The following is a 14526-nucleotide window of genomic DNA, read 5'->3' as shown; positions in this document are numbered from 1 at the left end:
CCAATTTGGGTGGTCATCGGATAATATTTAACGGGTAAAATAGACCATATCTTTTGTGTTGAAAAAATTCAAAATTTTTCATTAAACCGCAAATATTTTAAATCCCGGCGAAATCACAAAGCCATGACAAGGTTACTTCTGATCTTTACATTGATGTTAACATCCAACAAATCGGATATATAGCAAAATATGTGCGATATATATGTCTATCAAAGAGGATATGCTTGAAAGATCTCTTATATGTCGAGAACGGCTGAACAGATTTCAACAGTTCTCATTAATTCAGAATGGCCTCTTGGCAGGAAAGAAAAAACCTCTGAAAAAATCGCATAAAAATATCTCTCTAAAGATGAAAATATTGATTTTGTAAAATTTTCTCATATTTTTTCAATTTTGTCATATTTTTGGCATATTTTCATTTTGAATTAAACATTTGATAATATTTCTACAGCTAACAAAACTAAGTAGTTAGGATATCAGGATATCATATACAGATCGCATTTATGGCCCGATCCTAACGAAATTTTGCATGGGGATTAGATGAGGGTCAGAATAGAAGCCTACTCTTTTTGGAGATGATCGCCATATATTTAGGGGTTGAAATGGACCAAAAACTGCAAATTTGTCAGCAGGCCGTAATTATCGTCCGATCCTCACGCACATTTGAATGGGGGTTACCGGACATTGCAAAAGCCGAGCAGTTTTAGATGGCCATCCAAAAATATTCAATGTGTGAAATAGTTTGCCAACTTTTGTAGACAAAATACGAAAATGTCCATTCCAGTGACTTTTTGGAGAATTCACAAATACAGGAAAGACACACTTATGACTATGTCGTTAACGCTGATTTCGTTTAAGAATATAATCAAATGTCTGTATCTCATATAGATAAGTTTCAGTCAAAAACCAATAATAAATGTTAATCTTTTGCCACTTCTGAGAGATTATAGGTCTTTGGGAAATATTGGTTCCAGATCTAGGAAGACCATTTACGTGCAACATCTTCCAATAAATTGGAAATGAGCAAATTAGTTAAAGTTGCTATTATTCGAAAATTAGAGAATTCTTTCGAGTATCTCGCCTATATAAACTGTAACGTTTATTATAGTGTTGTAGGGTATTCAACGGTCGACCCCGCTCGACTGTAGCCTTTGCTTACTTGTTTTGTTTGTAAAAGACGGACGAACATCGCTAGATCGACTCAAAATGTCCTGAAACAGATTTGGTCCGATGAGACCCATTTTTGCCGTATCAAATGATATATACCCTCTCTAGTTATATGGCTTATGGTACAACAAGCAAAAAAGCAGTAAGTTCGGTAGGGCAAAACTTTGGAATTTGGAACTTTTCAAAAAAACTAAAATCCGTTAAAAATTCTGTTAAAATCTTAAAAATACCGAATATAGCCGTTATATTGGGGTCTATACGAAGATGTGAACCTGCATATGCAACTTTTGTCGTAAGGAATTAGAATATTCAACTACCAAACTTGAAAAAAAAAATCCCGTGAATAATGTAGCTAAAATCATCAAAATACCTAATATAGGGATGTACCGTTATATCCGGGCTATGCGAAGTCCTGGACCTGCATAGACAATTTTCTGTAGGCAAGCTGTAGTACCTTGTAGGAACTTCAAATACGAAATTTCAAACAATTTCAGTGAATATGGTACCTAAATTCGTCAAAATATTGAATATGGGGAGGTACTCATATATGGGACCTTTATGAAGACATGCGTAAACAATTTTCTGGCATAAACTGTTTGAAATAACTCCGGTGAATAGTGTCCATAAAATCGTCAAAATATCGAATACTGGGGGGTACCGTTGTATGTGGGCTATACGATATCGTATACCTATATACAGTGTTAGATGAAAAAACTGCAACCAACTTCAGACTGCTGTCATTTCTAAGCCACTCGTCCGACACCTGTTAAAATTATTCCAGTGACAGCTCATTATATTGTTTACAAGCGAACAAAAGCATTTTGGCGAGAATTTTCCCAAAAAAATGTTATTCGTGATGGGATTCAAGCGTGATAGTGTGATTTCTTTATATTTGGCTGGAAACCAGAAGTGGCTATCGTTAGAGCACTCCAGCATTTAAATGTGAATAAATTTTTTGTGTTTCGTATTATCGCTCGTTACCGTGATACTGGTAGCGTAGCCCGACGTCAAGGAAGTGGACAGAAGAAAACAGCAACATCAGCAGAAATGGTTCGAAAAGTAAAAAAGAGACTCGATCGAAACCCGCGTCGCAGTGGCCGAAAAATGGCTTGTGAGCTGAACATATTGCAATATTCCATTCGCCAAATATTGAAAAATGAGCTCGGGGTAAAGCCATTGAAATTCCAAATAGATCAAAAACTTACACCGCAAAAGAAAGAAAATAGGTTCAAAAGAACTAATGAGTTGCTTCACTTGGCCGAAAGTGTCGAACTGCCGACCGAATTTGGTTTTCTCCGATGAGAAAACATTCGTTGTCCAGCAGTTTGTAAACAAACAAAATGATCGTGTTTACTTGCCAAAGAGATCAGCTGAAAATGTGCACCTTCGGTTGGCCACCAGAACTCAAGCGCCGGTCATGGTGATGGTGTGGGCCGCTATAACAGACGAATGTCGCTCTCCACTCGTATTAATCAACCGTGGCATCAGAATAAATGCCGAATATTATCGCGAAAATATTCTGGAGGGTGTATTAAAGCCTTGGGCACGCAAACATTTTGGCCGCAGACCTTGGACCTTCCAATAGGTCTCCGCACTCGCCACCCAAGAATGATTACACCACCCAAGAATTGTTACAAAATGAGGTTCTTCGCTTCATTTCCAGCGCACAATGACCACCAAAATCTCCGGATAACAATCCATTGGACTATTGGGCATGGAGTTTTTTGAAAAGCAAGGTTGGAACTAAAAAATACCAAAGTGTCGATCACCTCAAGCAAGCGCTTCTCGGGGAATTGGCCAAAATACATCCGGGCAGCGTGTGACGGTTTCATTGGTCGTTTGAAGGCCATAATTTTTGCCAAAGGTGACCAATTCGAACAAATCTAAATTTATTCTAATTTTTTTTCATTTTTTGCTTTCAGTCAATAAAATTAAAAAAAATGTAAAAATTATGGCGTTTGACTTTGTTGCAGTATTTTTATCTCACCATGTATAGACAATACTCTTCCAAGGGCTAATGTACTCAGAAGGAACTCCTTTTGTGGATTTTCCGACAATTTCAGTCGGTCATAAAAATACCGAATATTGGGGCCATACGATAACGTGGACCGATATCTTCGAACTTGATCTGCCTGCGAAAAAAGACAAAAGGCTGATCTGTGCAAAATTTTAGCTTCCTATCTTATACATATTGACTCTAGCGTGATTATAACAGACGGACGGACAGGGCTAAATCGTCTTAGAATTTGACGCTGATCAAGAATATATATATTTTGTTATGTCTAAAATTATTATTTCGATGAGTTACAGCGGAATGAAGAACTCAATATACCCTCCATACTATGTATGATGGAGGGTATACAAATACTGTATATAGGGACGTATCCTCCATACTATGGTGGAGAGTCTAACAAGACTGGTTATTAACACCATTAATCGCACTTCGTGGGACAAAAATTTGGTTTGACGATCTGTGATACTCTCTCTCTCTATTAGGGTGAAGGCAACCTCATTCGACATTCAATTTGCTCTAAGAGACTATCACAACAAAATTAGTTATTCTCTTCTATGAGAGGGCAATTTCGGGCAAATAATATGGTACAAAATTTATATTAAATTAATAATTTAAGAGATTTAATAAGCACTTCTATAAGAATGACAGTAATTGATTTGTGCCTAAATAATTTCAATAATTTTCAGTATTTCTAATTAAAGAAAATACAATTAGTTAAAATCGTGATAGCAAACTATCATTTGAAAACAATTTTAGTTGTTTTGTCGTGTTAAAAGTACATACATCAATTAATTGGCCTAAATTTTAGGCTTCGCGGCTATCATAAATCTCAATTAAAAATATATAATTAGAAACACATTTTAATACGAATACAAAAATATATATAAAAATCCAATCATTTGATGTCCATCAACCGAAATGGTGATAATGAACTTTCAAGTGAATGGGTCAAGAAAATTCTATCGTAATCTTCAAAACATCAACGTTGTAAACGTCTGATAATAAATGTTGTATTTGAAAAAAAAAATCCGATGACAAGACAAATATGAGTTAAAAAAAACAAACAATGGTCCACTGATGATTAATCACTTTTAATATGTTGACGTAAAGTCATGGAATTTAAATTTATTTTATTTTCTTTTTTTTCATATTTCAACTCTTTATGGAATTTATTTTTATAAATACAAATTATTTATGATTTTTTTTGTAAAATAATTAATATAATTAAGTATACTTTCTAAATGGTATTGTAAATATTTGCGGTTAATATTTGGTATTTTACGTTTATATTTCGCGCTTTAATAACAATAACAAAACAAAAAATAACATTAACATTAATAATGAATGAATGTGGGGTATGCCTACAACATTATTCTCGCGCCTTAAGAGCTTTGGCCTGATTTTTTTTTTTTTTTTTTTTTTTGTTAAATTATATAATAATAAAAAAGTAAACGTTTACGTTTACATTAAAACCATTTGTCATGCGTTTTTTGACATTTTAATATAAACGTCAAATGGCGTAATATTTACATTAAATTTATGAACGAAATTTATACATTCTTCTGGAACTTTTCATTGTAAATATTAAGATATTTTACTAATCAATTTTGGGGCAAATATATACCCTACCCCATTATTAATTTAAAAAATATTGAAAAATTGTGATGGCCTATGAAAAGTTGGTAGAAACATAATATAATATCTTTTTTCATCAATATTATTAATGAAAACTGTTATACATACAGGATGAGATAAAAAAAACTGCAACAAAGTCAAAAGCCATCATTTTTACTTTTCTTTTAAATTTTATTGAATGGAAGCAAAAAATGTCGGAAATAGCATCAAATTTTAGAACAACTTTAGATTTGTTGAATTTGTCACCTTTGACACGAATCATGGTCTTCAAACTGCCCAAGAAACCATCACACGCTGCCCGAATGTTGCTCTGCTGAATTTTGGCCCATTCCCGGCGAAGCGCTTGCTTGAGGTGATCGACACTTTGAAATTTTTTTCTGATGCCACAGTCGATTAATACGAGCGGAGATCGACCATCGGTTGTTATGGCGGCCCACACCATCACCACTGTCGGCGCTTGAGTTCTGGTGGCCAACAGAAGGTGCACATTTTCAGCTGACCTCTTTGGCAAGTAAACACGATCACTTTATTTGTTTACAAACTGCTGGACAACGAATGTTTTCTCATCGGAAAAAACCTACTTCGGCATTTCACCACTTTCGGCCATGCGAAGCAACTCTTTAGCTCCTTTGAGTCTATTTTCTTTCTGTTGCGGTGTAAGATCTTGCACTTTTTGTAATTTCAATGGCTTGCCCCGAGCTCATTTTTCAATATTTGCCGAGTGGCCATTTTTGGCCACGGCGGCGCGTTTTCAATGAAATCGCCTCTTTACTTTTCGAAGCATTTCTGCTGATATTGCTGTTTTCTTCCGTCCACTTTCTTGACGTCGGGCTTAGCTACCAGTATCTCGGTAACGAGCGATGGTAGGAGACACAAAAGATTTATTCACATTTAAATGGTGGAGTGCTCTAACGATATCCACTTGTGGTTTTCCAGCCAAATATAAGGAAATCACACCATCGCGCTTGAATTCAATCACGAATATCATTTTTTCTGGAAAATTTTCACTAAAATGCATTTGTAAGCTTGTAAACAATATAATGAGATGTCACTGGAATAATTTTAAAAGCTGTCGGATGAGTGGCTTAGAAATGACAGCAGTCCGAAGTTGTTTTTTCATCTCACCCTGTAAATATTTGTTGTTCTTTGTTTATGGCCAAGGATATGTAAGAGCTTTATAAAAGTTTGTTATAAGAACGCGAAACTCTTTTGGAGTTTTGATCTACAAACCATTTACTTTTAATCCGCTTGGCATTTTTTAAAGCCCAGAGTGGCTATTATACTGTGAAATTATAAGAAAATTTGCATAAAATTCGGAAAAAGAAATAGTTATGAATTCCTGACGTTTAGGTATGATATAGAGCTGAATTGTTTTCTGAGAACTATAGTAGAATTTCGTGAAGAGAGTTATTAAGGAAAATTTTACCATATTTTGGAATAAAAATGATAGAAATTTTGACCAAATAAATCTTTGTATTGTCAGAGAGAGCATATGCCTAAAATGCAAAAATTCCAACGAATCTTAGTCCGAAAATTTGAAAATGTGTGGAATAGGGGGGAATTTGCCGTTTTTTGTGGGTTTATGTTAAAGCTTTTTTCTATGAGACGCAGTCGCGTTCAACATTTGAAAGAAATAATCTTTAAACATTTATTACATATATGAACCGTACTATGAACTCGAATAAAGATTTCCTATATATTTCCTGTAGCTCTTAAAAAATCACTCATTAAAGTAGGATCCCCCCAATGCACACATATGTAAAAACATGTGGGTTATATATATTTTGATATGTTTATTTATTGGTTTGCCACACATCGAAACAACAACAGAAAAACAGTAGCCACCAACAAAGCGCGATATCAGTTACAAATAAATCAATTATTTGCCTTTATTACCTTACAATAAAACAAGGTTGTCCGGCAAATTGTGGCAAAAAGCGAAATGGCAAAATTTTAATGCAAAATTAATTTCCATGCAAAATGGCAATTCACTTCGATTCGATCCAATACGATTCAATGTAAATGCCAAACGGCAACTGTTGTAAAGTCACAGCAACAACCCGCCATTGATCACTTGGTCACTGTTGTAGCTCTTAATGGCCAAGTGAATGAATGTCTCGAGCATTGTAATTATACAATTAACTTGATTCGGACAACAACAACAACAACAAACAATCAACTACAACTACACAACATTCGCTTTTTATTAACTGTTGTTTTATTTTTCTTCTTCTTCTCTTCTTTTTTGCAGACATTGATTTCGCGCTGGGGCGAATGTTTACCGGCCTCCTGCAGTAGCTCGGATGTTGCAATTTTCTTGCACCATATTCTGCAGCGCAATGTGACGGTCAGCGATAAAATGTGCCAATTGTCAACGTCGAACGGAAGCCGAACCATATCGATTGGAATGTTTGCCTATGCGTAAGTTGTATTCTTGTCAGATTTCCATTTTTATGGCGGTGGGTGAGTTATGGTCATTGTAGTGTGAAGCGGGGTTATGGGAGGGGAAATGGAGAACTTTGTTTGGATGTTAAGTAATAGACATCCAAGGATTGTGTAATAACTGTAAATGCAGAAAACATTTTTGTTATGTCTAACTGAGACGTGGTCTCTAAAATTAAAAAAAAATGGAATATATATTTTTGGGAGGTCATATTGGTTTAAGTACTCCCATTCGACAAAAAAAAAAACTAAAAGAGGCCTATATTATTTTCTATAAAAAAATTGACTCAACTAACTGAGAATCAGACGCACTGACTACGAGATTTATTTTAGAAAACCAAAATGCCTCAGGCATTCTGAATTTTGGATTTTTTCTATGGAAGCCTGGATTTTTTTCTTGTAGAAGCCTATTTTTTATAGAAAAATTCATCTCAGCTCACTTTTTTATATAAAAAATGCCTCAGGCTTTTTTCTGAAGTTCGAAGAGGTAAGATTTTTTCAATCGAAAAAAAATCGTAGTCATAGGGGACTGATTTTTTACAGGAACAAATTGTCAGTTCCTAGGCATTAATTTATCTATATTTATAAAAGAGTAGTGAAAAAGTAATCTACGCTCAGACAAGAGTCAGTCTCAATGCGAAGGCTTGTGATCGGACTAAGTTTTTGGAAATTCTTACTAAAATGAGACGCAATGTACTCAAATGTACTAAGAATTTAATACTTTGTGTAGGACAAACGAAATGAACTAGAGTTCTGAAATTTTGAATGAGAGTCACTGATGGATTGCAGAATAGATGTACCAAAGGATATTTGAACTTTAAGTTTACGAAATGTTCTAAAATTGTACAAATCTTCTAAAATTGTACCATTTCGTATTATGTGAACCGAAAGGGCTAAATTTGGTATGAGAATCAAGGTTAGAAAGTAAGTCTGATATATAAAGGTGGTTTCTGAAAATATGTACAAGGTGTACGAACTGTACTAAATGGTACTACATTTGCGTGAACGGATGAAGCTGAAATTTTGAAATTTTGTATTTGTATTCCCGCTGGTCGTTGATTTGTGTGGTGGTTTCGGAAATGTGTACTATATTTGTATGAAAAGTATTACGTAGTACTAAATTGGTTATTGGGTAAACGGATAGAGACACAATTCTGAAATTTGACATTTAGATTACTGATATCTGGTTTTTGAGAATTGGCGGTGGTTTGGAAACGTGTCCTATATTTGTACGAAGAGGACTAAATGGTACTAAATTTGGTATTGGGTGAAGAAGTAGGGCTGAAATCCTCAAAATTTTATATTGAGGTCTTTGTTGGTATCTGAATTCGAGATATGGATGTGGTTTTGGAAATGTGTACTAAAACTTTACGAAAAGTACAAAATTGCACTATATTTGATATTGTGTGAAGGGATATAGCTGGAATCCCGAGTTTTGAAATTCAGCTCTCTATTGGTATCTGAGATTGAGAAATGGAACTGGTTTTGGAAATCTGTACTATAATTATAACAAAATAACTAAAGAGTCCTAAATATGGTATTGGGTAAAGGGATAGAGCTGGAATCCTGAAATTTAATATGGATATCACGGTTGGTGTCCGTGGTTAAGATATGTAGGTGGTTTTGAAATTGCGTACTATAATTGTACTAAATAGTACTAAATTTGGCAATGAGAGAAATTAAATTAAGAAAACAAAAAAATTGATATTGAGGTCACTGTTGGTATCTGAAATGGAGAACTCTACTATATTTGGTACTGGGTGAGGGTACAAAAGTAAAATACTGAAATTTGATCAAGATATCACTGTTAGCGTCTGTGGTTAAGATATGGAAGTTGTTTTAGAAGTGTGTACTACAATTGTTCGAATAGTACCAAGTGGAACTACATTGGATATTGGTTGATATTTGATATTGGTATCTGGGAGGGAGATATTGAGGCGGTTTTTTAAATACGTACTATAACTGTACGAAAAGTACTAAGTAGTACTACATTTGGTTCACTGTTGATGTCTAGGATGGATATATGTAGATTGTTTTGGATATACGTAATAAATGTTACTAAATTTGTTATCGGGTTAAGGCTGAAATTCTGAGATTTAATATTGAGGTCACTGTTGGTTTCTAGGGTTCACATATGGAGACGTTGAAATATTTTTGAACAGGAAAATCGTATGTGCGTCCATTGTGGAATGATTTTGCTCATAACCTCCTCGGTAAAATTCAAAATGATTGAAGAATTTTTGGCATAAATAATGTATTTGAATAATATATAAAACCTTGAAAGTCTGAAAATTTGGTACGTTGTATGCATTTTATCAAACTGAACAAATTGTGCATTTTTAGCACTAAAAAGGCCTAATACGTACCGTGGGAACGAATCTAAAATTTTAAGATGGACTTTACGCTGACGATGTAGCACTAGCTAGTTTTTTATATAGGGAAGTATTACTTAGTCCCAGGGGACTAATTATGTTCCAGGAAAAAAATCTTCAGTCTCAGGGAACTGATTTTTTCTGCAGAGAAAGATCTCATAATCTTAGAACGAATTTGTTTTTTTTTTTTTTTTTGAAAAAAATTGCAGTCTCTGAGGACTTTTTTCAAAAATTACTAATTTTTAACATTTTTTTATTTTTTTATTTATTTTTAGTTCCATTGTGATATTCTTTGCATTCTTTACGATTTTTTGCACCGGCTATCACATTTATTTGAAAAAATCCACAGCAAGTCAAGATGATCTAAAGAAGGCAATGAACAACAATGACATCTGGAAGACTGCCTTATTATCCTTTTCGGTAATTGGTAAGTAAATATTCTTCTACTCACTACTCTTTGCAATTACTTGGAAACGGATCCATTTTTTTTAATTTAATATTTATACATTTTTAGAAAACACCAAGAAACTCTTTCAACCCAGCAGCGATAAGAATGGACTGAATCCATTGAATGGCGTTAAAGCTCTGGCAATGATTCTGATACTGTTTGGGCATGCAGGTATATTCATATACGGTAGCCCATCGTACAACGTTGATTTTATGTCAGAGGTAAGGATATGAGACGGTTTCTATCGTGCAAGCACACACATTTAGTATTTTTTGAAGACACATAATTTATTTATTTTTTAATTTTCTTTCAGAATCTAAAAAATCCCTTGGTTGGTTTCGTTGTCAATTCTTTGCTTTTTGTCGATGTATATTTACTGCTGAGTGGTTATCTCTTCTTCCGGATAGCATTTGTGGAGGTGGAGAAACGTAAGGGACGTTTGAATCCTTTATTTTTATATTTCGGACGTTACATACGTTTGACACCACCCTATATGGTGGTAATTGGTTTCTATATGACATGGTTTCTGAATATTGGCAGTGGACCCATTTGGCAGGAACGTATTGAGCCACAACAAGAACGTTGTATCTCCTCGTGGTGGTTGAATATTTTGTATGTTAATAACTACATTAACACCGATAAATTGGTAAGTTAGTCAAATAAAATTTTAAATCAAATATTGAAATTTAATTTAAAAAAAAACCCTACTCCTAATTTTATTCCAGTGCATGTTCCAATCGTGGTATCTATCGGCAGATACTCAACTTTTCATGATAGCCCCCTTCATTTTGTTGTTGATTTATAAATTCCGCAGATTTGGCTTAACTGTTTTGGCTGGTCTCGTTGGCCTTACATCGGCCATACCCTTTGTGGTCACCTACATGAAGGAGGCACAACCCACATTTATGGTCACCAGGAAGTAGGTTCATGTTTGAATTTTTTTTTTCAAGGGAATTGTATTTGTAATCTACTTTTTTTTATCTTAAAGGGAGGCTGAGGATGTGTCTCTAAGCGAATATTACCATGACACCTACATCAAGACCCACATGAGGGCTTCGGCCTACTTCATTGGTCTGGGTATTGGTTATTTGGCACATTTGATACATTGTAAAAGGTAAGGTAATTTTTTTATAAATCTGACTGAAATTTTGCACGAGGGTCAGTATTTGTGCGTAGGCGTGTAATAAACCTGTTTTTTTTAATTCGTACTAAAAGGATATAAAAAGTAATAACATGTACTAAAAATTGAATATTTTGTATTGAACAAATGAAATGAGCTAGAATTCAGAAATTTGGAATGAGAGTCACTGATGGAGTGCAGGATGTACCAAAGGGATTTTAGAAATTCGAACTTAAAGCTTACGAAAAGTTCTAAAATGGTACTAAATTCCTAAAATTGTACTATTTAGTATTATGTGAGCGGATAGAACTAAAAACCTGAAATGTGTACCAAGTGTGCGAACTGTTCTATATGGTGCTGAATTTGGAACTGTTTGGTTTAGGGGGAACAAATAAAGCAGTAATTTTGTATTGGGGCCTCTGTTGGTGGTAGATTTGTTATGAACTGGTGGTTTTGGAAATGTGTACTACAAGTTCACGAAAAGTACTAAATAGTTCTATATTTGTACAATTTGGTATAAGGTGAACAGATAATGCTTGATATATAAATTTTAGGGTCGTCGTTAATGTGTAACCTAGACATATGGAGGTGTTTTCGGAAATGTGTACTATAATTGTACGAAAATTACTGAATTGTACTACATTTAGAGGTGGTTTGGAAATGGATTATGTATTTGTACGAAGTGGGCTAAATGGTAATAAATTTGGTCTTGGCCAAAGAGGTAGGTCTGGAATCCTTAAATCTGATATTGAGGTCTTTGTTTGTATATGGAATTGAGATATGTGTGCTATAAATGTACAAAAAGTACTAAATCGTACTAAGTTTGGTATTGGGTGAAAATATAGATCTGAATTCCTAAAATTTGATATGGACATGGGTGATATGGGTATGGTATCAGTGGTTGAGAAAAGGATATACGTACTATAATTGTACTAAAGGGTCCTCCGATTTGTCTTTTTTGGAGCACCAAATGTTTAATATTATTCCAAATAGGAATTTGGAACATACCACCAAATTGAGCCTAGAAACAAGTATGTCAAATTTGATTGAAATCTGCTCAGATATAGCCAAATCTCCCATATATACTGTTCCTCCAATTTGTTATTTGATTCCCCCACAGACGTAATATGCACTCTATATCAACGATATGCATTAAAAAACGACCATAGTTGACATGACTTGCTTCACATAATTTCACAATATAAACATTTATTTGTTACTCGAAGCTCTACTAAATATGCATAGAGGTGTAGGGCATCATAAAGTCGGCCCACCCAACTTTTGGCCTTTTTTACTGGTTTAATATTTTTAACCCTTCATTTTCAGCATAAAATTACCAAAATCTCTGGTGCGTACCATGTGGACCTTAGGCGTCATTATGGGTGTTGGTTCCATGTTTTCCCTTAGCCGTTTCTATACATCATCGTATACGAACATGGAAAGCACCATCTATGCTGGTCTACACAAATTGGCCTGGAATTTGGCAAGTGGTTGGTTGGTGTTAGCCGTGACAACAGGGCATGGCGGATGGGTACAGCGAATGTTAAGCAGTCGGGTGTTTGTACCATTCTCGCGATTGACATACTGTGCATATTTATGTAATGGCATTGTCGAGCTGTACAATACATCGAGTCAAAGGACTGTAGAGCGGTCGGGCTACATAGAAATGGTAAGTTGTCAAAAAATATGAATGTTAGTATGCTTATGTTTATTTTATGAAATATATTTGTTCGATTTTTTTTTGCGCAGACAAATTACATGCTGAACCATACGCTGAACACATTTGCATTGGCTTTCATCTTGTGTCTGATCTTCGAATCGCCTTTACATGCCGTAGAACGAGTGCTAATGCGTCACTTTGGTGTTCGAGGCGGTGCGCCGCAGAAACGCGATAGCAGCAGTTCAAATGATGCAACGCCCTCTACATCTGAGGAACAAGTAGCCTAAGTCCTTGTTTTCCGATTAAGATTTACATGCATACATCTGTGATAGCTTTTAAGAGAATTCATTCGGGTATATTGTTGTAATGTGTGACACAAAAATATTTGATTTTCACTTCATTTCAAGATACTCAATCTTTCGTCATTGTTAATTTATAAAGTATATATATTTTAATTTACTTATTTTTACTTGCCCCCCATTATTGTTGGTAATAAAGGCCAAAGTGTTTTTTTTATAATTTCCTTTGAGGTTTTTATTTTATTTCAGGGGTTTAAAATTATTTTAGTATAAGACATTTGCTATTCCCAGGGTTGGTTTAAGGGATCTCAGCTTTGATTATTCAATTTCATCTATTATACTACTTGTTTAAATTTACCTTTTTAAAACAGGAAAAATTAACAGCTGCATTTTCTACTAGATACCATGGTACAATAAAGAGGTAGAACACCTTCGAATAACTATGTGTAGAAATACTGCTAGACCCGCTTCCTGTCCAATCTTTATTTTTGAAAAGTTATAAGTTTGATTGGGCCAAAAATTATGTAACACCTCGAAATGTTGGTTTCCCACATAGGAAAGTATATATGGATCTTCCGAGCTGAGTCGATCTAGCTATGTATGTCCGTCCGTCTGTCCATGTTAGTTTGTAATCACGCTACAGGTCGCAATTATGGCCCGATCCTCACGAAATTTTACATGGAGGTGGGGTTATAGTCAGAATAGAAGTCTATTGCTTTAAGAGATGATCGCATAATATTCAGGTGTTGAAATGGACCAAAAAACTATTTCCTGATTTTGCATTTGCCTACAAAAAGGCTACAAAAGCGGAATTTCAATATTTTCTGAGCATTTTTTTATCATTGAAAAGAAAACACCCTCATAAAACAATAAAGTTGACATATTAAGCCAAGAAAAAAAACATGGTATCATAGCCTTACCTTGTTTTTATTGTACCATGGTAGATATAGGAGCGCCATCTTGATTTTAATTTAATGTGGACGAGTAGTATTCGAAGAAACATAATTTTTAAGCATACTTTTAGGCGTGTATTTACATAAATAACAGCGACAAAATTCTATTGTTTCCAACACCCAATATATTATGAACATAAAATTTAAACTAAGACTCTGGTATCGGCGTTTAGAAAGTTTACATCGCAATATAACCTAAATACAGAGAGCAATTTCCCCCCTTTAGTTTTTGCCATTTTTCGGATGACGATTTCCAAAAACCTTGCATTTTAGGTATATAGCGCCCTCGGTAATATTACTAATAACTTTACGACGATTACGAGTATTGTGGTTGAAAATTTTAACCCTTAAGCGAGCCACCAAATGTGTTTTTTTTTTTTGGTCCTCTTACCATGGTAGATACTATAAGGAGCGCC

At 34.6% G+C, this 14526-nt stretch overlaps 1 protein-coding gene across 1 annotated transcript in view; it reads left to right on the top strand.

Annotated features, from left to right (window-relative positions):
• LOC101895959 (nose resistant to fluoxetine protein 6) overlaps window positions 1-13284 on the top strand; it is a 64057-nt gene extending 50773 nt beyond the window's left edge. Inside the window, exons 3-10 of the mRNA XM_005185850.3 lie at window positions 7068-7237; window positions 9906-10057; window positions 10145-10299; window positions 10392-10724; window positions 10804-10997; window positions 11067-11192; window positions 12525-12867; window positions 12948-13284. Of these exons, the coding sequence (XP_005185907.2) occupies window positions 7068-7237; window positions 9906-10057; window positions 10145-10299; window positions 10392-10724; window positions 10804-10997; window positions 11067-11192; window positions 12525-12867; window positions 12948-13145 (1671 nt within the window). The 3' untranslated portion in view covers window positions 13146-13284. The remainder of the gene's footprint in view (window positions 1-7067; window positions 7238-9905; window positions 10058-10144; window positions 10300-10391; window positions 10725-10803; window positions 10998-11066; window positions 11193-12524; window positions 12868-12947) is intronic.
• The last annotated feature ends 1242 nt before the right edge of the window (window positions 13285-14526 follow it).

This window comes from Musca domestica, unplaced genomic scaffold (genome assembly GCF_030504385.1).
Source record: "Musca domestica strain aabys unplaced genomic scaffold, Musca_domestica.polishedcontigs.V.1.1 44, whole genome shotgun sequence".
NCBI classification, from domain to species: Eukaryota; Metazoa; Arthropoda; class Insecta; order Diptera; family Muscidae; genus Musca; species Musca domestica.
Note: the sequence above shows the minus strand (reverse complement) of the source record. Positions and strands in the feature narration are given on the sequence as shown.